The 27,179-nt window shown below is 36.5% G+C and overlaps 1 protein-coding gene across 1 annotated transcript in view; it reads left to right on the top strand.

Annotated features, from left to right (window-relative positions):
* Nucleotides 1-20,095: 20,095 nt before the first annotated feature.
* Nucleotides 20,096-27,179, top strand: part of LOC126471405 (xaa-Pro aminopeptidase 3-like) — a 201,516-nt gene continuing 194,432 nt past the window's right edge. The window contains exon 1 of the mRNA XM_050099533.1: nucleotides 20,096-20,249. Within this exon, the coding sequence (XP_049955490.1) occupies nucleotides 20,201-20,249 (49 nt within the window). The 5' untranslated portion in view covers nucleotides 20,096-20,200. The remainder of the gene's footprint in view (nucleotides 20,250-27,179) is intronic.

The following is a 27,179-nucleotide window of genomic DNA, read 5'->3' as shown; positions in this document are numbered from 1 at the left end:
GTAATGAGCTTCGTTTGCAACAATTTTCTTAGGTTGGTGGCAGAAGTTCAAGTGAGCTTTGTTTACTGGCAGATTTCAAACTTGGCGCTGGTTCCTAGGGAGAGGTGGCTGTCTGGTCCTCGAAAAGTAGTTGAAATTAGGTAGTTGAATACCTTTGCATATGTATATGAAATTGTAAGTTGAATTATTTAATATGATTAAAAACGAAATGGAATTAAGTACTTAGGTATGTACAGAAGACTATGTCCGTCGCGTGTATGGAGGGTGTGTGACGTAAGCGCGGTGGCGGCGCAGCGATTCTACGATTATTATGCGGGCCTGAGAGAGAGTCAATTAGCGAGCGTTCTAGTGTGGACCAAATGTGCAGTTATATAGTCATGGCGGATTCCACTGTCGAGAAAACTTTGCCGCCAAAAGTGTAGCACAGCATTCTCCTTCGCACAAGGACATGTGGTGGACGGTGAGCGGTCGGCATCGACAGGCCTGAACGTGCCCAGGAAAAGAACTTTGGCACCAAAAGTGTGGCAGGGAACGGCCGACCGTTGTGTGATTCAGCTCCGAGGCAAACAATTTTGGCGGGAAACGTGCGGAGGCGACGAATACAGGTGGTGAGCGGACAAGGGACCACTCTGACATCAAACTCGGCAAGTTCCAGAGTGTCCAGCGAAAACACGTTTACGATGTGGGAGCGATCGCTGGGCTCGCCCCCAGCGTACCGCCAGTCCAGCGCGAGTGGCCAGCCGCCTCACGTGACAGGCATCAGCAGTGTCTCCGTGCGCTGGCCAGGGGGTGGCGACGATTTGAACTAATTCAGTTGGAGCGCGGACGTCGTGGCGACTGCACTGCGATATCAAAGACGTGTGTGCTGACTGTGTTGGAGAACAAGTGATGATCGTACTGCTTGAAATAAAGTCTTCAGTCCCTTCCCCCCTGCAAAACCAAAGGACGTGAATTACGTTACTATAAGAGCAGTTTATTATCTGACGCGATTATGATAGACTACCAGTGAAAAAAGATAAGTGAGGGAGAAAGTTCGTACGTGTGATCAATTATGGTGTTGGGATTTGAAATTGTGATAGATTTTTGTTATGGATGTAAGGAAAATGGCTTTCTCGCCGAGAAAATCGGCCATCTTGAATAAATAATAAATGATAATAATAAATAGAAGTACAGTTTTCGAGACATTATCGTGTTGGAATTTGAATTTGGAGCAATTTTCTAGTGGAGGTAGGCCTATAATAATGAATAATAATAATAATAATAAATTATAATGAATGATAATAAATAATAATGAATGATAATAAATGACAATGAATGATAATGTATGTTAATAAATGATCATGAATAGTAATGAATAATAATAAACAAAAGTAAGGTTTTGCAGCCATTATCGTGTTGGACTTTGAATTTGGAGGGAATTTTCTAGTGGAGGCAGGTCAATAATAATAAATAATAGTAGATGACAATAAATAATAACAAATGATAATAAATAATAATAAATGATAATGAATGTTAATAAATGATAATCAATAATAATAAAGAAAAGTACAGTTTTTATATGCATTATCGTGTTGGAATTCAAACTTCCCACCATTTTTTCTTCTGGAGGCTTAGGTTAGTTGACTTAGCCCAATTGGTCTATTTTCCCGCCAAAATTCAAACTTCCCGCCATTTTCTCTTGAGGTTAGGTTAGTGGATGTAGCACAATTGACCTATTTTCCCGCCAAAATCCGCCATCTTGGATGATGTCATCATCGCCATCTTGAATAAATTTGACAACAATGCAGTGTGAGCTGTCATCCCTCTTGTACCCCTACTCAAGCCAAGTTTTAATACAGCACATCCTGACAGTTTCCATCCACATCCAACATTCCTCTACCGAACGCCAACATCTACATTTGGCTGTGACGTCTACTGTACTGCTACAGAGTCCCACTGAAAGGTCACGAAAGCATGTTCTCCCCCAGTTCGTTGGCCAAAAAGAGTTTGCTAAATGTTTTCCACATATCTCTCACTGTTAAATATTTCATAAAAAAAACATGGTCTCTGATTCTCTCACCACAAATAGTGCTCCACACTCCTATTTTTTGATCATGTAGAGGTGCCTCGGGTATTGCATAAGGCCTTTAGAACGCCAGTAATGGATACTTTGTGAATTAACGTGTCCACTTAGGTGGATTCTTGATTCGTCCAAAAAGAAAGTTAGGTGAGTTAAAATTTCTCTGCTAAGGACCATATCCAAAATCCATTCACAAAACTACAACCTTTTTGCAGGGTCACTTTGTTTAAGCACTGCAGTTACTTTATAGGACTGTAACTTCAATAACTTTTAAGCCATTTGAACTCAGCCGTGGGAAACTCCCATTTGCTCTGAACAACCTCGAACTGATTTTCTAGGAGGCTTTTCCACAGCATGACAAATGTTATTGAGAGTTTCTCCTGTGAGTCTTGTATGTGGTTGTCTGTGTTTCCTGTCAAGAACACTTCCTGATTCACGAAATTATTTATCAACTTATGAATCACACTACGATTAGGAACTTGATCATTTGGAAATTCCTCTTGAAGTAACCTCCTTGTAACACACGCAGATTCAACATACACATATGAATCATACATGAATACTCTCAGGCGAATAGAATACTGGTATTTCGCGATTTTACTTGAAACAGTTTAATGGAAAACATTATATTCCGTAGCATAACAAACATGTGCTACCTCCACAACCATTCTACACAAGCAAAGGCCTCACAGTGGAGAAGAAATGCACTCCCTACCAGCACCACCACCGCATTATGGATTGATCACCCTGTATAACAGTATTTTTCTAGATAAAATGAGGTTTGATGGAAGTGATGGTACAGCCAACCAATGGATAATATCATATCCAACCAAAAGCGTGCAGAATGTTGTACTTAGTAATTCAAACAATTTAATCAGGAGAGGTTCTTCTGACTGGGAAGAAGAAGAAGAAGCTTAAGGCATTCCCCAAGGCTCTGTCTTAGGTCCACTATTCTTCCGCATACATGTAAACAATCTTCTGTTTAATATGCAACAAGCAAAATTAATTCTTTTTGCAGATGACACTAGTATTGATTCTTGAAGCTCTCCTGGTGTAAAGAGTATTCAATGAAGTTTCAGCATTGCAGCCAGATGACGTCGACACCTTCCCACAACATTTCAGTTGACAACCATTTAGCCATTATCACTGAGTGTTTTAGGCAGGAGACTGCTAGTACATGGTGCTAATTCTTGCAAGATCATCTTGTAAACACGTGTTTATAGACTCAGGAACTTTGACTATTGCTTCACAGTATACTTATTCCAGTTTTTTTGTAATTTACTCTGATCCAAAAAACTCATGTGGTTTAAAAAAAATTAAAACACATAAAAAGCACAATAAAACCCAACTGTATTTAATCTCAGAAATTTAATTAACATTCAAAATATGACATAATTAGCTTTGCACAAATGAAAAGGAACCATCATATTTAGTGATAGCAACTATTTACTGTCACAAGAATTTATTTTATTAATATTTTTTTTTACTTTTCTTGCAATATAAGGGAGACAGTGAAATAACATTTACACTTGTCAAAAAATGCTTTATATACAACTGTAATGGCTGTAAAGTACAGTTCAGTTTAAATGCAGAAATTCTAGATCTTCACTAATTTCTTGGATCTTTTCTCTCCTAAATCATTACTTAATTTTGACAAGACGAACCTTAGGTGGAGAAGATTCTCTGAATGGATTTAGGTTTGCTAGGTCAAGAAGTGATGCACTAATGAATTAGTTTCTTTGTTTTGAACAAATTAATCATAGGAATTTAAACTGAATTATCTAATCATCAGTACAAAAAAACCTAATATCCATAAAAATCCGCTTTTACCCACTGGGTTGGTTTTTTAAATATCCAGCTTTTTCCCTGCCCTACTTTATTCCTCAACGAATTTTGCTTCAAATGATCCACAGAAGCTCAAAAGAAACAATAATGCACATAATTACAATACCAGAAGAAATCAATATGATGACTACTCTGTATTAAGGATGTCTTTAGCTCACAAAGGGATGCAAAAATCTGCAAATAAACGTTTTGATAATTTGTCCAATCAATAAAAGATCTGACTGAAAGGAAAGTAAAATTTGAAAGCAAACTGTAAAAGTTTCTCCTTGACAATCCCTTCTATTCAGTAGTAGAATGTTTGTTATTGTAATGTGTAAAAGGTGGTGGGTAGGATTTGCTAACACACATCTGCAAATAAAAAATTAATAAATAAGAACCCTTGCAAATGGCCAGCATGTTCTCATATTTACAAATTAATTTGTGATGGGAATAGAAAATGACTCATTTGTATCATTATGATTTAATGTGCAAATCATCCATGGAACATTAAACTTATTTGATTTGATTTTTTGTTTAGTCCTGTTGATTACATATTGTACAAAGGGTGTACTAGTAATACAGGTCAAGTCAAGTGAATAATACAAAATCATGTGAGAATTTTATGTATCATACAAATACTTATTTTCTATGAACAATTGATTATGAACAGTACAGTGTTATTCTAAATGATGGAGCCATTTTCAAAAATTCGTATGTGTTCAAGTACAAATCCAAAATGAATAAGCTTTATACCAATTAAACAAGGAAGTTTCAAAGTTTATGGCGGGCAGTGGTGGGTGGGTAGTGATGGTTTCGGAAGTGGCCAGTAGAGTTCGTCATTCTGTTTCACTGTCAGTTGAGAGTGAGATGGCGACTGTGGAGCACAAGGTTTTCTCTGTTCTTGAATTCGCGAATAGTGAGTTGCAAATGCAGTCCAACAGGCATTTTGTACCAAGGGCCGACCGCATGTGCCATGATTCAAGAAAGTTTTGTGCACAGTCCTAGTAAGTCTACCAATAGAGCCAGCTGAGAACTTGGAATACCCCAACGAACAGTATGGAAAGTTCTGAGATAGCGTTTGCTGTACAAGCCCTACCGATTACAGCTTGTGCAGGCTATCAACACCAATGATAAAGAGAAGTGTTTCGCATTTTGTGGTTATGTGCTATCAAAGATGGAGGATGATACATTTCTACAGCGTGTAATTTTTACTGATGAAGCCATATTCCACCTTAGTGGAAAAGTCAACAGACACAATGTTCGCATATGGGGTTTGGAAAATCCGCATTCACCATTGCAACACGAAAGACACTCACTGAAGATTAATGTGTTCTGTGCCGTATCCTGTACAAAGGTTTATAGACCATTTTTCTTTCTAGAAAGAACGGTAACGGGAATCACGTACCTGGACATGTTGAAAAAATGGCTGTTCCCTCAAGTTATGGAAGATTCCTAGGACTTCATTTCCAACAGCATGGAGCTCAGCCACATTGGCACCGTAATGTATGAGGCTTTTTGAATGACTCTATTCCGCAGCGCTGGATCTGTCACAGGGGACTTTAAGACCTAGCTCTGCACTTCTTGCCACAGAGATCTCCTGATCTCACACCCTGCGACTATTTCTTATCATGTTATGTGAAGAAAGCTGTTTATGTCCCGCCTCTGCCAACCACTCTGAACAATCTGTGGAACGGGATCACTGCTGTTGTGCACTCAGTAACAGCAGATATTCTTTCGCGTGTGTGGGACAAGTTTGGCTACCTCGTCAATGTTTGCTGTGCAGCCAACTGAACATTGATAATATTTATCACATTTATAATTATTAAATAATTACTAGAACCTATTAATTACAAATTATTAAATTTATGAAATTGAAATGAAACATTATGAAAAAACTTTGAAACTTCCTCTTTTCATTTGTATAAAGCTTTTTCATTTTGGATTTGTACTTGAATAAATATGAAGTCTTGAAAATGGGTCCATCATTTAGAATAACCCTGTATTATAACCTGCATTTTACTGGTATAAGTTCAAGTGAATGCTTAAAATAGCAGAGTGCATGGAAATACACATTTTTTTCCCAGTGTCACAAATAAATAATGAAATTTACATTTTGTAATTATGTTTTGAATTAAAATACAAAACTTTTATCTTCATCACACAAGTAACTTCAAATGAATACTTAATAGTATAGAATAATTGCCAGTACACATTTTAACCTATGATATAAACACATTTATATTTTATGGCTATAATGTATGTTAGAAGTACACCATTTTGTCTTCACAACATAAGTAAAGATTTTCTTTTCTCTATTTTTACTCAAAAGGATGCCTTATTACTCTAGCAATTCAGTCATATTATAATAAGTTTGTTCTCTGAGGAATGTTTTTAGTTACATTTTGAATACCTGCATGTTATCAGTTTCCTTTTTTATACTGATGGGAAGCTTGTTATATAATTTTATTCCTGATCCAGCTACTCCCCTATGGACCATTGTCAGAATTGCAGAGTCTTGGTGGAAATTTTTCCCCTGTCTTGTATTAAGCTTGTGAATTTCACAGTTTTTTGGAATAATTCATTGTTGCTCGCTATAAACATCATCAGTGAGTACATATATTGAATTTCAACAATAAATATCATGAGAGACTTAAAGAACGCTCTGTAAGATATTCTGTTAGAGACCCCAGATATCAACCTCGCTGTTCGTTTTTGTAATTTGAAGACTCTTCCAGCCATTTCTGCAGAAGATAATCTCATAGGAGAGTACAGGATGGAAACATGACAAAAGCAATATTTCTCTGTTAACAAGGTGAGAAACAGCTCTCAGGGCATAACATGTTGTGTTAAATTTTTCTTGACTCGCTGATCCATTTGCTCTGTCCGCCTTAGCAGGCTGTCTATCTGGATGCCTAGGAATTTTGTATATGTGGTTTCATAAATTTTTTGTTGTTGATCTCCATTTCCGGAACTTGGTGTTTTCTTTACTGTCTGAAAGGGTATAATGTTAGTTTTTGAAAAATTTAGGACTAGGCTACTTATTGTGAACTATCTGTGTTCTTGGTTAGTGACTGTCAGGGCTGTATCCTGCATCCGTCATTAATTGTAACTGGTAGATCATTAATGCAGATCAGGAAAATCAGTGGCCCAAGGATCAAGCCCTGTGGGACTCCATGCTTTACATTTCCTTAGTCTGTGTTCGCTGTGTCACCTGCCTCCATTAAGATAACTCATTGCTTCCTGTTGTGTGGATAAGAATCTTGCCACATCAAAGGCTTGTCTTTGATGCCATAGTGTGGAAGCTTTTCTTGCAATGTGATATGATCTACACAGCCGAAAGCCTCAGCAAGGTCACAAAAGGTCCCCATTGGATACCTTCTGAGATTTAATTCACCAAAAGTTTCATCTGTTTAAGTACAGCTCTCTCTGTGGAGAATCCCTTATGAAAGCCAAACTGTGTAGATGTTGTATGCCATTTTGTGTCATGTGGCCATAAATCCTATCATAAGCTATTCTCTCAAATGCCTTTGAGAACACTGGCAGCAAAGAGATGGGCTGATAATTGGATAGTACATTCCTTGCCCTTCTTTTGTGGATTGGCATCACTACTGCATGTTTCAGTCTGTCTGGAATATCCGAGTTATTCATTGATTGGTTGCATAATAAGCATAATATGTGACTGATAAAGTCTGCACATGATTTTAGAATCCTATTTGATATTGCATCATATCCACAAGAGCCAGAGCTATTAAGTAATTTTATGATTATTTTTCAATTTCTTTAGTAAATGTTGTTTTGAAATGAAATGCTGTATTTGGTGTGATTTGCATGTGACTTAAGAGCTCTGTGCCTTCTGTGGGAGACTGCTTATTATGGATCCATGTTCTTTCAGCTACAGTGAGAAAAACGTTATTAAAAACAGAGCCTGAAACACTACCAGAGGACTGTGGTGTCCTGCTTTTTCAGATTTTATGTTCCTATTTGTCTAACTTTTTATTATGTTCCATGTGGTTTTTACTTTATTGTTTAACTACCTAATTTTTTTCTGCACACTGCATTTGTTTGGTCTTTCTGTTTACATACGTTAAAATTTTACAGTATTTTTTGTAATGTAGTTTCACTGCTACGTTTTTACTACACCTTCTTCTACATACAGGTCTCTCTTTTTAGCACATGATATTCTGATGCCAGCTGTTATCCACTCTTTACTTTCACAACATATTGATTTCATTTTAATCTGTCTTTGACAGAAGCAACCTTCAAAATGATTGAGAAATAAGTCCAGGAATGAATTGAATTTCTCATTCATTATAAGTGTCTGGTACACTTCCTCCCATTGTTCACAGTGTAAACTGTTTCTAAATAGTTAGTAGATTCTGTATTTATTATTCTAATATGTCTTACCTGGGTGTGGCCATTTACTATTTTCCTACTTGCGAGTTTTAAGGTTATCATTTGAGCATCGTGATTGGGCAGGCTGTTTATTATGGCTTGTGTTTTTACATAATTGTAATTTGTGGGGTTTGGGAACAGATTATCAATCAAGGTCTTGCCATGCCCATATAGTCTTGTTGGGAATGAAACCATCGGGAGAAGGTTGCAAGTTGAGAACAATGATTCCAGTTGATTATGACTGTTTCTATTTGAAAGAAAATTAGTGTTAAAAGCGCCACATACTGTAATCTGACTGTTGTTCCTATAAAGTATTGTAAGAACTAAATGTAGCTGCGAGAGAAACTTTTATTTTCCCACGGGTGTCCTGTAAACTGCAATTATTATGAGGAACTGAGTTTCCACCACTAATTTGACAGCACAGCTTTCAAAATGTTGTCAATACAGTACTGGACTACATCTACGGTTTGTCATCTCAAAATATTGTGCATATAAATTACCACCCCACCCTGCCTTAAGTTGGTCCTGCAGTAGAGACAATTCTATAACTATTTAAATGTATTTGATTGATTTCTGTAGCTTCCAGGTGATGTTCAGTGAGGCAGAGCACATCAGTAATAGTTTCATCAATGTCAGCTGTTTCTCGAAGAGAAAGCAATAGTTCTTCTTTATTTAAAATGTTTCTTATATTTTAAAGCTATGCAGATAATCTGTTGAACTTCTGACAGGTTTCTTAACGTTAGGTTTGACATGAGCTAAATTATTATTGCAGGGTACATTTACTCTGTAACTTTCCCTATCCTCTAGTATAAGAAAAGACTGTTTTGAGTGTTGACTACTACAGGAATGTGCTGCAATGGCAAAGAATCACTACTTCTCTTTTTTTTATAAAGGGTCATACAATACTTTTTATAACTTCACTTGCATCTGACATGAGAAAATTACATACAATTGTTTCCACTATTTTTGAGCTATGAACTTTTTCCCAAGGCCATTCAAATCAAGGCCATGTGTGATATGGAATCTTTGGCCAATGCTATTGATTCTAACTAACTAACTAGCATGGGATAAGATATGTGTTCCCTTTACGAAAATTTACTGTTAGGTTTTCGAAAGGTAATATTTGTGGGAGATTCTGAACCATTCCTACCATCACCATCACGTGTTTCCTTTCGGAAAAAGATTACCAAGTACAGAATGCATAGATGTTTACAGTTATAGTGGTGCTGCATTTGATGTGTGAAAATTGAAAGAAGAAAGCAAAGGATTCTGATTAAATAAGAAAACACAGAATTGTGTTGAGTTACACTTTTATTAGAGACTTTGATAAACAGCTTATGTTTAGATTAAGGGGCCCTCAAACGTTCAACAATATTGTAAAACTTTCAGTATATTGACCATCTGAAGGCATGTATTGATGTATTGTTAATCCTTAAACTATTGACGAGCAGTACTGATGGACCTCAAAATATTCTCAGTACTGTCAATATATACGGAACATGGAAACTCAGGTATTGATGGTTTGACCATATTCTCCATTCAGATGTTGACAGAGCTTCAGGAAGCAGCCAAGCGGCATTAGTGTGCACTGTTTATTTTTCAATACGTTGTTGTGTATGCCATACCTCTGATTCAAGTTTCAGGAGTCTTTTAACACAGAAGAATTTTAATAGGCCTATGCAAAGATAATCATTGTACATACCACCTTAGGACAGTTAGCGGAGGATTCGTTATTCACTGCTTACTTCAATAATTTGAAAATATAATATAGATTGGTGTACTATATAGCAGTTAGGAGAAACGATCCCAGGTCGAAAAATAGGTCATATATCTGCAATGACTAGTAAGAGGTCTCACAAATACACATCAGTTTCACCAAACTACAGCAAAACGAAAAAATATGCTGTAAGTTAATTGCCAGAATAGATTCTGGCCAGGCAGATACAATTGATTCACAGTTTTCCACAGAATTTTACTACATCACATTACATTGATACTTGTTCCATAGATCACAATATGACATTTCGTAATGACGTGGAATGTGTCAGTTTAAGATAAGTTTTCATTACACAATATATATACGTATATATATATTACTACTTTGTATCTAAAAATTCATCAATTGAGTAGAAGGTGTTGTCATTCAGAAATTCTTTTCATGTGTTTTTAAATGTTGGTTGGCCATCTGTCAGACATTTAACACTCGAGGACTGAGAAATTAAATTAATGAATTAATGATCTGCATAGATGAATTAAGAGTCTTCAAACCCAGCTGACATAATCTGCCTCTCTGAACATCATGTGACCACTGGTATAGAACTTCTAAGTGTTACAGGGTTTAGGTTAGCATCTCACTTTTGTAGATCAGAAATGGGGAAAGGAGGAGTTGCTACATTCATCAGGACCTGTCATAAATAAAAACATAGACATTCATTAATTTTGCCTAAAACAGCATATGGAAGCATGTGCAACAGATGTAGAGTTTCACAAAAAATCCTTCATAATATTAAGTGTATATCGACCACGTGCAGGTAACTTTAATGTGTTCATAAACCACCGTGACTCTGTACTGGTCCATTTAAAAACCAAAAACAAAGAAATAGTGGTTGCAGGCGATTTCAATGTAGATTTCCTTAAAGACTTTCCCAATAAGAACTTATTTGAGTTAGTAACACTATCATTCAACTTAATTCCCACTGTAAAGTTCCCCACTAGGGTAACCAATTGCTCACAAACAGCCATTGATAATATCTTTATAGAAAAGTCCAATGAACAAAAGTATATTACAAAACCAATAGTCAAAGGCCTCTCAGACCATGACATGCAGTTCCTTCTGTTAAATCTTAATACTGAACAGGATATAAAATCTGTTAAATCTGAGCTCAAGAAGGTAATCAATAAGCCAAAAATTGATTATTTATGACACTCTTCAGAGACATTCACTGGACTGATGTTTACAGTGCTCATGGCATGAATGAAAAATATAACACTTTTGCTAATAAAGTGCTTACCTTATTCGAACATTGTTTTCCCCAAAAACTTACCAATGTTAGAGCAAAGTCTACAAAGAAGCCATGGATTACTCAAGGAATAGGGGTATCTTGTAAAGCAAAAAGAAAACTGTATCTGTCAATCCGAAACAGTTCCAATGTCGATGCTATAGCACATTACAAGAAATACTGCAAAATATTAAAGACTGTAATACAGACATCAAAGCAAATATATTACAAGGAAAAGATAGTCATATCAGGTAACAAAATAAGGACTATATGAGATATATTGAAGGAGGAGACCAGTAGAACCAGACATGAAGAGAGACAAATAGCATTAAGAGTAAAATGATACATTGGTGACAGACGTGTATAGTGTTACAGAACCTTTTAACAAACATTTTATAACTGTTACTGACAAGATGGGGTTGCCAGGTTCTGCAGATGCTGTTTTGGAATACCTCTGACCAGACATTTCAATAAGTTCCACAATATGAACTTGACCCTCACTACCCCAGCAGAAATAATATTCATCATAAAATCTTTAAAATCAAAAACATCAGGTGGGTATGATGAAATATCAACAAAGTTAATTAAAGAATGTGATTCTGAGTTAAGTAACATATTAATCTATTTGTGTAACCAGTCATTTATTAATGGAATATTTCCTGAATGGTTGAAATATGCTGAAGTTAAGCCACTGTTTAAGAAGGGAGATAAAGAAATAGCATCAAATTTCCGTCCAATTTCATTTTTGGCTGCATTCGCAAAAATTTTAGATAAAGTAATGTACAAGCGGCTTTATAACCATCTTATCTCAAATAACATACTCTCAAAGTCACAGTTCGGATTTCTAAAGGGTTCTGATATTGAGAAGGCTACTTACACTTACAGTGAAAAATTTGCTTAATTCATTAGACAAAAAATTGCAGGCAACTGGTATATTTTGTGATCTGTCAAAGGCATTTGACTGTGTAAATCACAATATCCTTTTAAGTAAATTAGAATATTATAGTGTAACAGGAAATGCTGCAAAATGGTTTAAATCTTATGTCTCTGGCAGGAAACAAAGGGTGTTATTAGGAAAGAGACATGTATCAAGCTATCAGGCATCATCCAAGTGGGAAGTAATTACATGTGGGGTCCCACAAGGTTCCATTTTAGGGCCCTTACTTTTCTTGTGTATATCAATGACCTTTCGTCAGTAACAAATCAAGTGTAGTCTTAGAAAGGTTAGCTAATAAAATATCTGTGGACATCACTGGTTCCTAGCCAATTGTTTGCCACTAAACTTTGAAAAAACACACTACATGCAGTTCAGAACTTGTAAGGGGTGTCCCACGAGTATATGCCTAACATACGATGACAAGCAGGCAGAAGAAGTGGACAGTGTTAAATTGTTGGGATTACAACTTGATAACAAATTCAACTGGGAGGAGCACACAATAGAACTGCTGAAGCATCTTAACAAATCTGTATTTGCAATGCGCATTGTGTCAGATATAGGGGATATAAAAATGAAAAAGCTGGCATACTATGCTTACTTTAATTCCATAATGTTATATGGGATTATTTTTTGGGGTAATTCATCAAGCCAAGCTAAAGTTTTCCGGGCACAAAAACGTGCAGTAAAAGTTATATATGGTGTGAACTCAAGAACATCCTGCAGAAGCCTGTCTAGGGAACGACGGATACTAACTACTGCTTCCCAATATAGTATTCCTTAATGAAATTTGTCATTAAAAATATATCACTTTTTCAAATCAACAGCTCAATTCATGGAATCAATACTAGAAATAAGAGTAATCTTCACAAGGATTTAAAGTCACTTAGCCCTGTACAAAAAGGTGTGCATTATTTAGGAACACACATTTTCAATAATTTGCCAGCAGCCATAAAAAGCTTAACAACCAATGAAATTCAGTTTAAGAGAAGCCTAAAGGATTTATTGGTGGCCAACTCCTTCTACTCCATTGATGAATTTCTCAGTAGAACCAATTCATTTGTATATATATATATATATATATATATATATATATATATATATATATATATATATATATATAAGTACAATATAACTTCTGCACAATTTCACATAATGTGTTCATTGTAAATAAGTGTGTGTGTGTGTGTGTGTGTGTGTGTGTGTGTGTGTATGTGTGTGTGTAAGTACCATCTCATTTGTGCACCAGTTCAGTGCAGTAATGTGTTCATTGTAAATAAGTATTATAGTAATTGTATTACACATTATTACCTTATAATTAAATAAAAAACTTTTTATTTTATATTCAGCGCATTAGTATTTGTAAAATGATTCTTTCATATAATGTTCATTAAAAAATGACGACCATGCCACTTGGGACCTGTGGTATGGTACATTAGCATATTTGTGTGAGTTGTAAATAATTGTCATGTATTGTTGTTTTTCTGACATGTTCTGCATCCTGAAGGACCTCATCACTACGGATCAATTGGAATGAAAGTAAATCTAATCTAGTCTAATCTGAGAAATCAGCAACAGATGGCAGCAGAATGCCCACCTATGTGTCTTAACAGTAATCTTTGATATGAGCTGCCATTTTGATTTTTCGATCAGCTGTTTTATGCTGTTAGTTGTTGCGCTTTTGTACTCCTCTCTCCACGAATATTTATAAGGTAAGTTTTGCATAATATTGTTAAAACTGCAATGTATCACTAACTGTAAAATAATGACACATTTGTAACGATTTTACTCAAAACACTTACTTAATTGTGACTGTTGCCATTTGGCAACTTTGGGAATTCATGTCTTGCATTTACATAACCTCAGAAACTGTTTCCTGTTTCACAGGTTTCTGAGAATGGCATTCCCCCAGAAAAGTCTAACTGATAAGGAAATATTATAGATGCTGCAGATTCTAGATGGTGATATTTCAGAGTTTAGCTTTGCGTCAGATGAAGAAAATAATGAGTCTGACTTTATCCAGCAAGTGTCCTAGAATATCCACAATGTAATCATATTGAAATACACATGCAAGGGAAGGATTACACTATTGAACATGAGGACATCACTAAACTGCAAGCAACAAATATAGAAAGTAATGGTGTACAACATTCCACCAGTGAGGTAAGTAATATATCTTTTCAACACGAAAAATTATTACATAGTGTTACCTCAAAATGCACGTAACTGATTGTTTATGTATACGTTATGCTAAAGGAAGCACCTCAACCCGCAAAAAAGAAGAAGAAAAACTGTTCATGGAAGAAAGGTGATTTCGTTCTGCCAGATACCATTAGGAAAGACAACATACTTCCACCACCATCTGATGAAGACCTAACTCCAATGAATTCTTTTCAGATTTTCGTTGATGATGAAATATGCGAATCCATTGCCCTTGAAACAAATCATTACGCACACATCAAAGATGGGGTTGTCATTGATGTTTCTTGCAATGAAATAATATAATGATATTTTACTATTTATGAGTACAGTTACAATGCTACAATATAAAATGTACTGGTCACAACAGTGTCGCTTTCCTCCAATTGCAGATGTTATGAGTAGGAATAGATTTGGAACTCTAAGGTCATATTTCCATCTAAATAATAACATCAACCAGAAACCGAAAGGTGATACCAAGCATGACAAGTTATTCAAAATGAAGCCCCTGATAGATTCTTTACAGAACAATATGTTGAGACTCCCTCCACAAGAGAAACAGAGCACGGATGAACAGATGATCCCTTTCAAGAGAAGAAGTTCTTTAGTTCAGCATCTCAAAAACAAACCTCATAAATAGGGATATAAAGTGTTTATTTGAGCTGGAGTATCAGGCCTAATATATGACTTCGCAATTTATGTGGGTAAAGGCACATGTGATGAGCACGGTTTAGGAGTTTCAGGAGATATTGTTCTGACACTGTGTGAAGATTTATCAGAGGGCAAGAACTACAAGATATTTTTTGATAATTGGTTCAGCTATTTAGAACTTTTAGATGTTCCCAAACAGAAAGGTATTTTATGTGTTGCGGCTATTCGTTCAGACAGAATGTCACTTAGCCCCGTAGCAGAAGAAAAGGAGCTGGAAAGGAAAGGAAGAGGGGCACTGGATTATAGCACTGATGAATCATCCAACATCATAGCAGTAAGGTGGTATGACAATAAAGTTGTGCAACTGGTTTCCACATATGCAGGTATAAATCCACGGGATAAATGCAAGAGGTGGAGTAAAAAGGATAATCAGTCAACTCAGGTACATCGACCACTGATTGTGAAGGAATATAATGAACATATGGGAGGAGTGGATTTAGCAGACATTCTCACAGAACTTTATAGTATAAATGTCCATTCCAAAAAGTGGTTGTAAATTCATGGTTTCTTTACAGACGTCACTTGAATCTGTGAGGTGCAACAGCTCATCTTTCTCTTCTGGATTTCCACACTCATAATGCTTCTGGTTTTACTATGGCAGGAAATGTTGTTCGTTGCAAAAGAGGAAGAACATCTACAGAAGATATACAAGCTCCAAAGAAGAGGTGGGTGGCCTCCAGGGGTTTTGCAGATGTCAGATATGATGAAGTTGGTCACTGGCCACAACAGAACCACCAGAAAGGCCGCTGCAGCTTTGCCATAAATGATTCAGCAGAGTGTTGTGCTTAACATGTAAAGTGTTTCTATGTCTAACAAGTGAAAAAAATTGCTTTATGTCTTTCCACACCAAGTAATAAATAAAGTATTCTGTAACTTACCTTGACGACATGTTTATATGATGTTGTATAAGAAAATTTAGAAATGGTCATGTCATCCATATAAAGGTATATTCTCCTTGTTGCATTGATAGTCTCCCTTCTATCACAAGCATATGTTGTATTTGTATTCAGTTCTTAAATGTAAATGATTTTATCAAATTCCTACCATATGGCAACTTTTTTTTCAAAATTCGGTGGTGGAAAATTTAGGAGAACTTCAAATTATATTTCCAAATACATCCTAGATAACATATGTCAAAGCAAATATTTTTTTAAACCACATATAATAATTCGGGGATGAAAGGGTTAAATAAACGTCTGCAAGGTGATCTTGGGTGGGCTCCAGCTGTAATTCTGATATCATACTTTTCTGCAACGAATACTTCTTCTCAAAATGTCAAATTACCCCAAAATATGATGCCAGATGAAAGCAGTGAATGAAAGTAGGCTAATTTACTGACATGTTTATCACCAAATTTGCAATAACCTTAAAGGCACAAATAACTGAACCTAACAGTTTCAGCATATCATCAACGTGTTTCTTCCAACTCAAATTTCTCATTGATGCACACACCCAGAAATTTGGAATATTCTGCCTTACCAACAGGCTTCTGTTCAAAGTCTACATTTACCAATGGTGTTATGCCATTTACTGAACAGAACTGTATATACCGTGCTTTCTCAAAATTTAGTGAAGGATCATTTGTGGAGAAACATTTAATAATTTTCTGAAAGAGATTATTTACAATTCCCTCAGCTAATTCTTTTATTTCTTTATGTGATTACTACACTTTCATCATTAGCAAAAAAGAATGGCTTTGCATCTTCATGAATTAGGAGAGGCAAGTCATTAATATATAATAAGAACAATAAGGGACCCAAGACTGAACCCTGTGGGACAGCATTCTTGATACCTCCCTAGTTAGAGGACTCTGCTGATTTTTGCAGATTATCTGTAGAGTTAATTTCAACCTTTGCATTCGTCCAGTTAAATATGAATTAAACCATTTGTGTGCTGTCCCACTCATACCACAATGCTTAAGCTTATCTATGAATTTCATGATTCACACAGTCAATAGCCTTTGAGAGATCACAATTCATGATGTTCAGTTCTTCAGAGCATTTAATATTTGATCAGTGAAAGCATATATACCGTTTTTACTGAAAATCTTTTCTGAAAACAATATTGACATTTTATTAGTACTTAATTTTTACAAGAATTTTTACTTTTTCAAGAATTTTGGATAAAGCTGTCAGATGTGAGACCGAGCAGTAGTTGTTAGCATCGGACCTATCCTCTTTCATATGCAATGAGTTAAAAACTAAACTCCTCGTGAACAGACCATGAAGGCCCGATGGTACCGACTGGCCGCCATGTCATCCTCAGCCCATAGGTTTCACTGGATGCAGATATGGAGGGGCATGTGATCAGCACACTGCTGTTCCGGCTGTAAGCCAGTTTCCGAGACCAGAGCCACTACTTCTCAATCAAGTAGCTCCTCAGTTGCCTCACAAGGGCTGAGTGCACACTGCTTGCCAACAGCACTCGGCAGACCAGATGGTCACCCATTCAACTTCTAGCCCAGCCTGAGAGCACTTAATTTCTGTGATCTGACGGGAACCGATGTGACCACTGCAGCAAGGCCATTTGCATGCAATGGGTTAAGAGTAGCATATCTCTGTCTATCTGGAAAAATACACTGTTTCAGTGAGGTATGCATATGTGGCTGAGAATCCTACTTATCTCTTATGAACAAGCTTTTAGTGCTCTGCTGGGAATGCCATCAGTTACATGTGAGTTTTTACTTTTGAGTGTATTTATTGTTTTCCTTATTTCAGTAGGAGGGGTAGGTTGAATTTCAGTTTTATGAAATTGCATAGGTATTGTCACTTCCATACACAGCCTTGCATTTTGTAATGAATAGCTGTATCCTATTTTCTCTACAACTCCTACAAAATGACTTTTAAAAATATTTTCTACTTCTGACTTTTTGTTAACAAACTTTTCATTGATTTTGATAGAAATTGTTTTAATTTTATCATCGGAAGTGCTAATATCAGACAATACACATACTTCTGGAATTTTTCTTGATACAGTGCAGTAGTTTTTATGATGTTTGGCAGTTACTGGATTCTGTTTACAAGATATTTTTATCCTTTTAGTTGGTTTCTTACAATTATATTTCACTATTTTCTATGGGAAACTGTTTTTAAGTATACTCACAAAGGTATCATGAAATAGGTTACATTTTAAATTAGCATCAGGTTCCCTGTACACTTTATCCCAGTCTAACTGGTGCAAGCTTTTCCTTAACTTTGCAAGTGTTAAACTGTAATTGAACGCATTATTTTGGAGAACTGCCTTGCATTACAGTATGGAGGTATTTCATGTACTGTGACTAGCTGTGCATCATGATCCGATGGACCATTCTTTACAGGAAAAGTTTCTATTTCAAGAAATTTATCTTGAGCTATAAAAACATTATCTAACAGTATGCTGCTTTCCTGTACCACACGAGTAGGAAAATCAATAACTGATATCAAATTGAAAGAACCAAGTAACTTCAAGGTCTATCTTTCTATCAGACTCTTTCAGAAAATCTACACTGAAATGCCCACAAACAATAATTAGTGTCCCTCTGTCTGACAGATATCACAACAAACAACTCAAGTTTTTTTTCAAAAATTTCCCAGTCAGGACCTATACACAGCTACAATTATAAAACTACCATTATTTAGTTTAAGCTGACAGGCACATGCTTCTATATGTTGCTCTACACATTTTTTTTTAATTTCTAAATTTTTCACACTACGATAAATTTTAACATATATGGCAACTCCCCCTCGTTTCATAGTTTCTCTGCTTACATGTGCTGACAGGTTATATCTACCTACAGTTACCTTTTCCATGTCTGTGACTATATGATGTTAAGACAGCCACAGTACATCTTTTCTATCCTCGGTTTCTGAATCTCCTAAACAAACAAGAAGCTCATCTACTTTGTTTTTTTATGTCCTGATATTCTGATGCAATATACTAACATTATTTTTTACTGTGCCTTTTTGAGAATCTTGTGATATTTTAACATCTCTAGTACTTGCCTGTCTGAGCTTCTAATTAAGTTTAATTTCATTTAATGTTTAATCTTTGGAAACCGATCTTAGCCTAAAAAAAGAGGTACTTTCATGAGTTCAAGTGCCTCCTCCAAGATTTTGCCATCATACCAGCCAATTTACCATTCCCTTTCCTACTGAGATGCAGGCCATGCCTTGTGAGGTCCAACCTACCAATAGCAACTAATTGTGTTAGCTGTGATTAACTTGGGCACTGGTATGAGTTGCCTATCGCCAGAAATCTCTAAGTTACTCCTAATCTCCTGTCGACTGGATTGCCTCTCTCATTAACACATTTTGATTCTCTGTTCATCTCGTATCAGGGCTAGTAACTTGATCTACGATAGCGCGCTCATCAGAAAACAGTTTATGAAATCTTTCGGGTTCTGACTTCAGCCACTAAATTAAGACGTGACTAGTCGCTCCGTTTTTTCAACTATTCTTGGACCCATTTCGTCTTTTTCGTTATTTTCTGTTGCTTGCAAGCTATCTATAGTTAATATAACTGCAGAACACGCTTTCTTTTGGGTTTTCGGCATTTTAACTTCGTAAAATCGCTTTGTCAACTCACTTTTTCTCAATGTTGTTGATAGTGTGAGGTCGCTTCAATACATTGAAGGTTTGACAAACTAGAATTGTCAATAAATATTGTTGGGCTAGTTTGCAGACGAGATGCTCAGTTAAAAAAGCAACCGTCTTGTGACAAAAGCGATATTTTAGCGATCTACATTTTATTATACAGGCCCATCTCGTCGCTTTAAAAAAATAAAGGTAACTGTCTCGAAGATGCAACTGCTTGACCTTTTTACAAATTTGGTGTGGTACTGATATGCTACTTGCAGGAATTTACCCGGCTATATTGGTGCCCAAGCGTGAGACGAAATTTAGTTAAGACTGATCACAATACAAAGAAATGTGATATTTTGGCACTCGAATAACGTACTTAAATGCGATAAAAATAGAAACTCCAACATCGTCACGAAAAACAACAAATGAGCCATATATCGATAGTTTAAAGAAATGAGCGTGCTTTTACGTGCTTTAGTGCAGTATTGTTATGTGATAGTTGTGTTATATTTAGTGATGGAAAATGCAGTCCTCGGTTTTAAGGCTATTGAAAAGCAGTATCGCACAGACAGGTTTGTTACATAGTATGGTATTTCAGCGCATTATTTATGAAATGCCGCCAGATGGTACTCGTGCTACGCGAGCAACAAAAAAATGTATGCTTGGGACTTCCATCGATGAAAGATCGTCACACGATTTACATTTCTTTTTTTAATGGATTACCTTTCAGAAGAAAATTGTCCCCCACATTTAGGAAATGTTGCGTGATGACAACAAAATCCGCGGGAATTCGAAGCCGCAAGAAACATAGAACAACTTTTCACTATCCATCTGACAATGTTTCGCTGAGACCCTTTGTTTTCAAATGAGAAGTGATGAACTGTCAGTTTTTATTTGTTAGCTACAATGTGACAATAGAGTCCGGTTTTAGCCATGCTGGTGCTAAAGTAATTAAGACATACCTCTTCTAAAAACGTTGTAACCGCTTTGAAATAGTTCTGTTATGTGTACGTCCTCCCCATTTTTGGACCGTACACACGGTGGTTTTAAACAAAATTAAACAGTGTGGAACTGAGACTTTATTATGGCAGAAGGCAGTTTATTACAATACTATTTGTTTACTTGCTCACAGTTCTGCATTACGTCGCCTCACTACTTGTAATGATACGTACAATGATAGAGGAGATACATTGAAATGTGCGTACTCATGTGGGGGGGAGGGGGAAATAAGCATCAGAAGACTATGTAGTGTTAGAAACAGTGACTTTAATCTCAATGTGTGGTCACTTTGGGGTCCCGCAGGTGTTTTCTATAAGTAAAGTTATTGAAAAATGTTGTGAAGTAAGACAGGTTTAGTGTGGATAATTTCTTTAGGAGGCTACCATTATTTAACATTTGATGTTAAATTAAGATTAGTTTGTAAAATCTATTTAAAGTCATTGATATATTTGTATATTTACACTATTCTGTTTGCCAGTAGAAATTGAAAATGTGGTGGGTGGAATTGTGAAGCTGAGGGAATATTCTGTTGTTTATATTATGTTCCATTTCTAGAATGTGTATGAAAAGATCTACTAGTCAAACTATGGGGGGAAAGTCCAAGAACTTTTTACCCTAAAAATGTTCTTTTGTGTGATAATCATTCATCATAATTCTACATTATAAGCCTGTAACACATAGACACTGTAAAGAAAAAAGGCTATAATTTGTAATGAAATCAACAAAACTTGGTTCATTTCTGGTAGTAGAATCTGCATGACATCCACAGCACTGATAACAATGTAAGCAGTCTTATAAGACTTGTGATAATTTTTTGGACAAAAAAGGGAAACCCAAGTTATAATGTTGCTGCTTTCTGTTCTGGTATTGTTCCTTGTGCCTACCAGTAGCTGTTATTTCTTGTCTTATCCTTCAATTTTCTGTACATATCCCCCATCAATAATTATTAGTTTATCACTGAACACTTGATTTGTTCTTAAGTGTTCCATGATATTACCGGAAGTGGCACAATAGTTTAAGGTACTAGATTTGCATTTTGGAGAGCAGGTTTTCAGTCCATGCGTGGCCATGAAAATTTAGATTTTGTCTAATTTCTCTAAAATTGCTTAATGTGATTGATGTAAATGTTTCCTTGAAGAGTCACGTGTAATTTCCTACCCCATACTTTAATTCGATCGAAGCATGTTCAGTGTAGGGAATGACCTTGTCTTTTAATGGAACACCGTAACTCATTTTTTTAAAAAAAATTTTATTTATTTATTTATTTTTTTAATTGCCTCTGTTCTGGTGGATGACATGTAAAGAACACTGCACATATGAATACTAGGTGCGCTCTTCCCATTTAAGAAACAGACTTACCATTTGATGACCCCAGTGGATAGGCACATGGGCCTGTGTATGATGATAGTGTACTGCTTTGAAAACATTTTATGAATTTTTCAGTTGGTAGCTATTCAATGGTTGTTTCAGCACTGATTACATTGTTTACACATTGAGTACCGTTTCTGATCTTATCAAAAGGAAAATTATAAAATTATGGAACAGAATTGCTAGCCACTACTTACTTTGAAGAGAAATATTCAGCACTACCAAATTATACGTAAAAGTACATACACTATCCTAGCTTTTGGAACTTATAGTTCGTTCCTTGGGAAGGAGCTTTGTCTCACCTTGTCCTCACGACAGGTGGGTCCCTCTCATCTTGGGGCCTGAGTGACCTGTCCCCTTTTTAATCTTCTCCCTCCTGGGAGTTTGTAATGTAGAAATGGTGAAAACTGTAAAAAGGGTTAATACTGCAGTCTGTGTCTGTGCATGGATTTTGCACAGGCTGTATTGAAGTATGCATCGGTAACCTCTTCCACGATTGTCAAAGAGGATGTATATGCTTCACCACAGAGGTGAATAGTGAAAAGAAGGTAAACAGTTCCAGGATTCCTAGAAAGCTCCTCGAAGGATTCTATGATAAGATTATCATAAGAGGGGTCCAGCCTGATACACACAGGGGTTTATTTTATTTGCATGCTGTCATGAAATTGATGAATTTTGCAAATGTCATAGGTGAACTATTTGCATGCTGTCATGAAATTGATGAATTTTGCAAATGTCATAGGTGAACAATAATCTGCAGTATGACACTGGAACATTTTAATGACTATAATAGCATAGTGTTTGGGTTTTGTAGTATATTGAAACCCTTAAAAACACAATCTCAAAAGTAAAATTTAGGAGTGAGGAATCCTGAACTTCAAAATAAAGGCAGGTGCCAGACAAGGTGATGGTTTAATATTGGTGCACCAAGAATAATTGCAGCTGTTTGTAGGCGTGTCTGTTGGTGCAGGTACTACAGTATGAATTGCCACTTACAACACTAACTATGGCCTGGCTAATGTTTGCACAAGGACTTTGCTACTAGTGTTGCACATGTGTACAGTGCACTTTGCTCATACTGTGCACCTGTGAGAGCTGACTTGTCATGGCACAATAGTAGTATGTCCTCTTTTTTTTCTTTTCTTTTTTTTTCAATTGCATCTTGAACAAACTGTGAGAATTTAAAATAAAAAACTTAAAGAAAACAAAAATTACCACTTATGCTGGGAAGAAAGAGTAAAGGTGTTGTAATAAATAGCCTAGTATTTACTGATGATTTTTCTGTATTTTCTGAAAGCCTTACAAATGCAGTGGTACAAGTCACCTGGAAGAGATAGCAACGTGGTACTATACTCTATACTCACTTGTCATACCGGACTCGAGAGTCCATTACTGCAGCAATGTATTTTCCCCATCTGTCCCTGTCTTGGGCTATTTCCTTCCATTCACCTTCAATACCTAGGCTCCTCAAATCAGCTTTCACATTGTCCTCCCATCTATGCCTTGGTCTCCCCATAGGACGTTTTCCTTCTAGGTGCCCTACCAGCACTCTGCGCGCTGCCCTGTCCTCACCCATTCGAGCTATGTGACCCGCCCGTCGCAGCCTACGTGATTTAATAATACTGATTATATCAGGGCTTGAATAGAGTTCGTGAACCTCTTCATTATGCAGTTTTTTCCACTCTTCGCTAATGTCATCCCTTTTTGCTCCGAAAATTTTCCTCAAAATTTTGTTTTCAAATACTCGAAACGGCTTTTCATTTTGCACAGTGAGAGACCAAGTCTCACACCCATACAGTATAACTGGTAGAATAATAGTTTTGTATATTCTAATCTTTATAAATTATATTTAAAAACAAAGATGATGTGACTTACCATACGAAAGCGCTGGCAGGTCGATAGAAACACAAACAGACACATACATACACACAAAATTCAAGCTTTTTCAACAAACTGTTGCATCATCAGGAAAGAGGGAAGGAGAGGGAAAGACGAAAGGAAGTGGGTTTTAAGGGAGAGGGTAAGGAGTCATTCCAATCCCTGGAGCGGAAAGACTTACCTTAGGGGGAAAAAAGGACAGGTATACACTCGCGCACACACACACATATCCATCCTCTTTAAATTCCTAGACAATATCCGTGATGAAAGTAATCTATTCAGTGAGAAGTAGCATGCATTTCCCGCCCGTAATCTCTTCTTCAGTTCGGATTCAATCTCATTTCTCGAAGTGATGTCCACGCCTAGATACTTAAATGTGTTCACTTTTTCAAACTGCATGTCTCCAACTCTTAACATTTCCTGATCTACTGCTGTTGGCATTCTAGTAGTAACCAGGTATTTAGTTTTGTCTTCACTTATCCTTAGACCTACAGCTTCACTAGCCTTGATTAACACATTCACATTTGCTGTTACAGATTCTTTCCTATCGCTAATGATGTTTTGATCATCTGCCTACCCTAATATCTTAATATTTCCATTTAACTCCACACCCTCTAAATTATCTGCTGCCATTTGTACAATGTATTCTAGGACTAAATTAAAAAGTAGCGGAGACAGGGCATCTCCCTGCTTAAGTCCGTTCTTTATTACAAATTCTTCTGACTCCAATTTCCCCACGCATACTCTACCTTTTGTGTTTTTCAAACTCACTTCTATAAGTCTAACATACTTCTTTGGTATTCCAAGTTCCAAAAGAATTCTGTACAGTTTTGACTGCAATACTGAATCATATGCTTTTGTAAAATCTATGAACAGATTATGAACTGGTTTATTGTATTCCAGTTTCTTTTCCAAAATTTGACGCAGGGTGAATATTTGGTCTATAGTTGATCTGTGCCTCTGAAAGCCGGCTTGGTAATCCCCCATAATTTCATCTGCATATGGTGTAAGCCTGCTTAGTAGAATATTCGAGAAAATTTTGGAACATACTGGTAATAGCGATATCCCTCTATAATTACTACAATCCATTTTGTATGAACCTTTCTTAAAAATTGGGATCAGAATCGACTCCTGCCACTCTTCAGGTATCATCTCTGAGTTCCATACTTTAGTTATCACTTTGTGAACTACTTCCACCAATTTCTGTCTGCCATTTTTAACTAATTCTGCAGTTATGCAATCTGATCCTGGATAGCAACATGGTAGGCTTAAGAATATTTACAGAAAAAACAATGTTTGTAATAAATATAAAACATGCTCAAAAATTTTATTACAACGTTGGTTGCATATAAAAGGTAAAGAAATTAAGATGTTTGGAGAAACAATTCAAGAAAATGATTTAGAAAAATTGATTCTGAAGGAAAGGAAAGACAAAATGCAATGAGGAAACAAATGCTTATATAAAAAGGTCAGAAGGAAGTAAAACAACGTAGTTGTGAAACTGCCTGTATTAAAGTAAATGCTTATTAGTTAATTATAGACTTGGAAAATTATGTGTGTTTGGAAGAAGAATCCAAGGAAAATATTAGGTGCTCTCAAAACTTATTGTAAACTTAATAATTCTGGATATTAAGAAGTGACAAGAAAATGTATCAAAACATAGAAAGCCTATCAGAATCAACAAGAAAGAGGGGTTCACAATTCTTAGGACACATTTATGGCATGGATGGCAACAAACTAATCAGTGTGTCTTCAGATATCTTTGGATAACTAAAAAGAAAAATGAAATGAGCGTGTGGCATTGTTGGCCGGGAGGCCCCATGCAGGGGGAGTTTGGCTGCCGTATTGCAAGTCCTCTTTAGTTGACACCACTTTGGCGACTTGCGGGTCAATGATGATGAACACCCAGTCCCCTGTCAGAAATTGAACCCGGGCCCCCTGTGTGGTAGGCGGAAATGCTACTGCTACGCTAAAAAGGCAGACTTTGGATAACTAATGAAGAGGTACTGAATCAAATCGGAGGGAAGAGAAATTTATGGCACAACTCGATTACGATTAAAAGAAGCGATCGGTTGAAAGGATAAATCCTGACGTGTCGAGGACTATTCAGTGAGGCCGTGGAAGGAAATTGTGTGTGTGTGTGTGTGTGTGTGTGTGTGAAAGGGGAGGGGAAGGAAACAAGGCTCGACTGCAGTAAGCCCGTTCAGGTAGATGTAGGTAGTAGAGTACAGTAGTTATGTAGAGATGAAAAATTAGGATAGATTATCCAGGAGAACTTCTTTAAACCAGTATTTGGACTGAAGACCACCACAGCATATAAGGAAAATGGAGGTCATAACTATCTATTTTTTTATTTATTCATCCAGTGATCAGGATGATATAGGATTTGTCGTCATAATACAATAAAAATAAATGGCTCTAATATACATACACACAGAATATCAAGTGTGTGTTATGAGGATAGGATGGATGGTCCTCTGTGGCCTTGCTAATAAACCATTCCGTCATTTATCTGAAATGGTTTAGGATATGTTAAATCAAGATGACTGGACAGGGCAAACTTCATCCTCCCGGACATGAAGTTAGTGTCTTAACAACTTCACTGCCTCATTCAGTTGGTCCATATTTACAATATTCTTCTGATCATACACAAAATGAAATGATCATGTGGCATTTATTGGCTGGGATATCCCCTTCGGGGTTCAGCCGCTGTATTGCAAGTCCTTTTAGTTGACGCCACTTTGGCGTCTTGCGTGGCAGTGATGATGAATATGATGATGAAGAACACACAACACCCAGTCCCCTGCTGGGAATCGAACCTGGGCCCCCTTGCATGGCAGGCGGTAACGCTACCGAGGCGGACTGATCATACACAGTTTGCACCAGATAACTTATAGCATAAAACACAGTTACATTACTATAATGCGCTATGTACCTTGACACGCGTGCTTGCGATGTATTACATTGTAATCGTCTGTTTATATATGACAGGGTTTTTTAGTTGGCCCCCTTTCATTACTAAGCCCAATTCTGCATCATCTAAGTAATCTTTAATTATGTAGTGTGCATTACTTAAGAAGTATTTTTAGTGGGCTTTTAATTAGATGTATTTTAGTAATATTTTTCGTCTTCAAGGGGAATTTATTTTTACAGGTTTTATTTCCAGATAGAGACTGCTGTTTTGATTTCTTTGTTTGTTTTTCAGTTGATAAATGGAAGACCAGACTGGCTCTTCTGCCATGATTATTGATAGAACT

The sequence above is a fragment of the Schistocerca serialis genome, chromosome 3 (genome assembly GCF_023864345.2).
Source record: "Schistocerca serialis cubense isolate TAMUIC-IGC-003099 chromosome 3, iqSchSeri2.2, whole genome shotgun sequence".
Classification (NCBI taxonomy): Eukaryota; Metazoa; Arthropoda; class Insecta; order Orthoptera; family Acrididae; genus Schistocerca; species Schistocerca serialis.
Note: the sequence above shows the minus strand (reverse complement) of the source record. Positions and strands in the feature narration are given on the sequence as shown.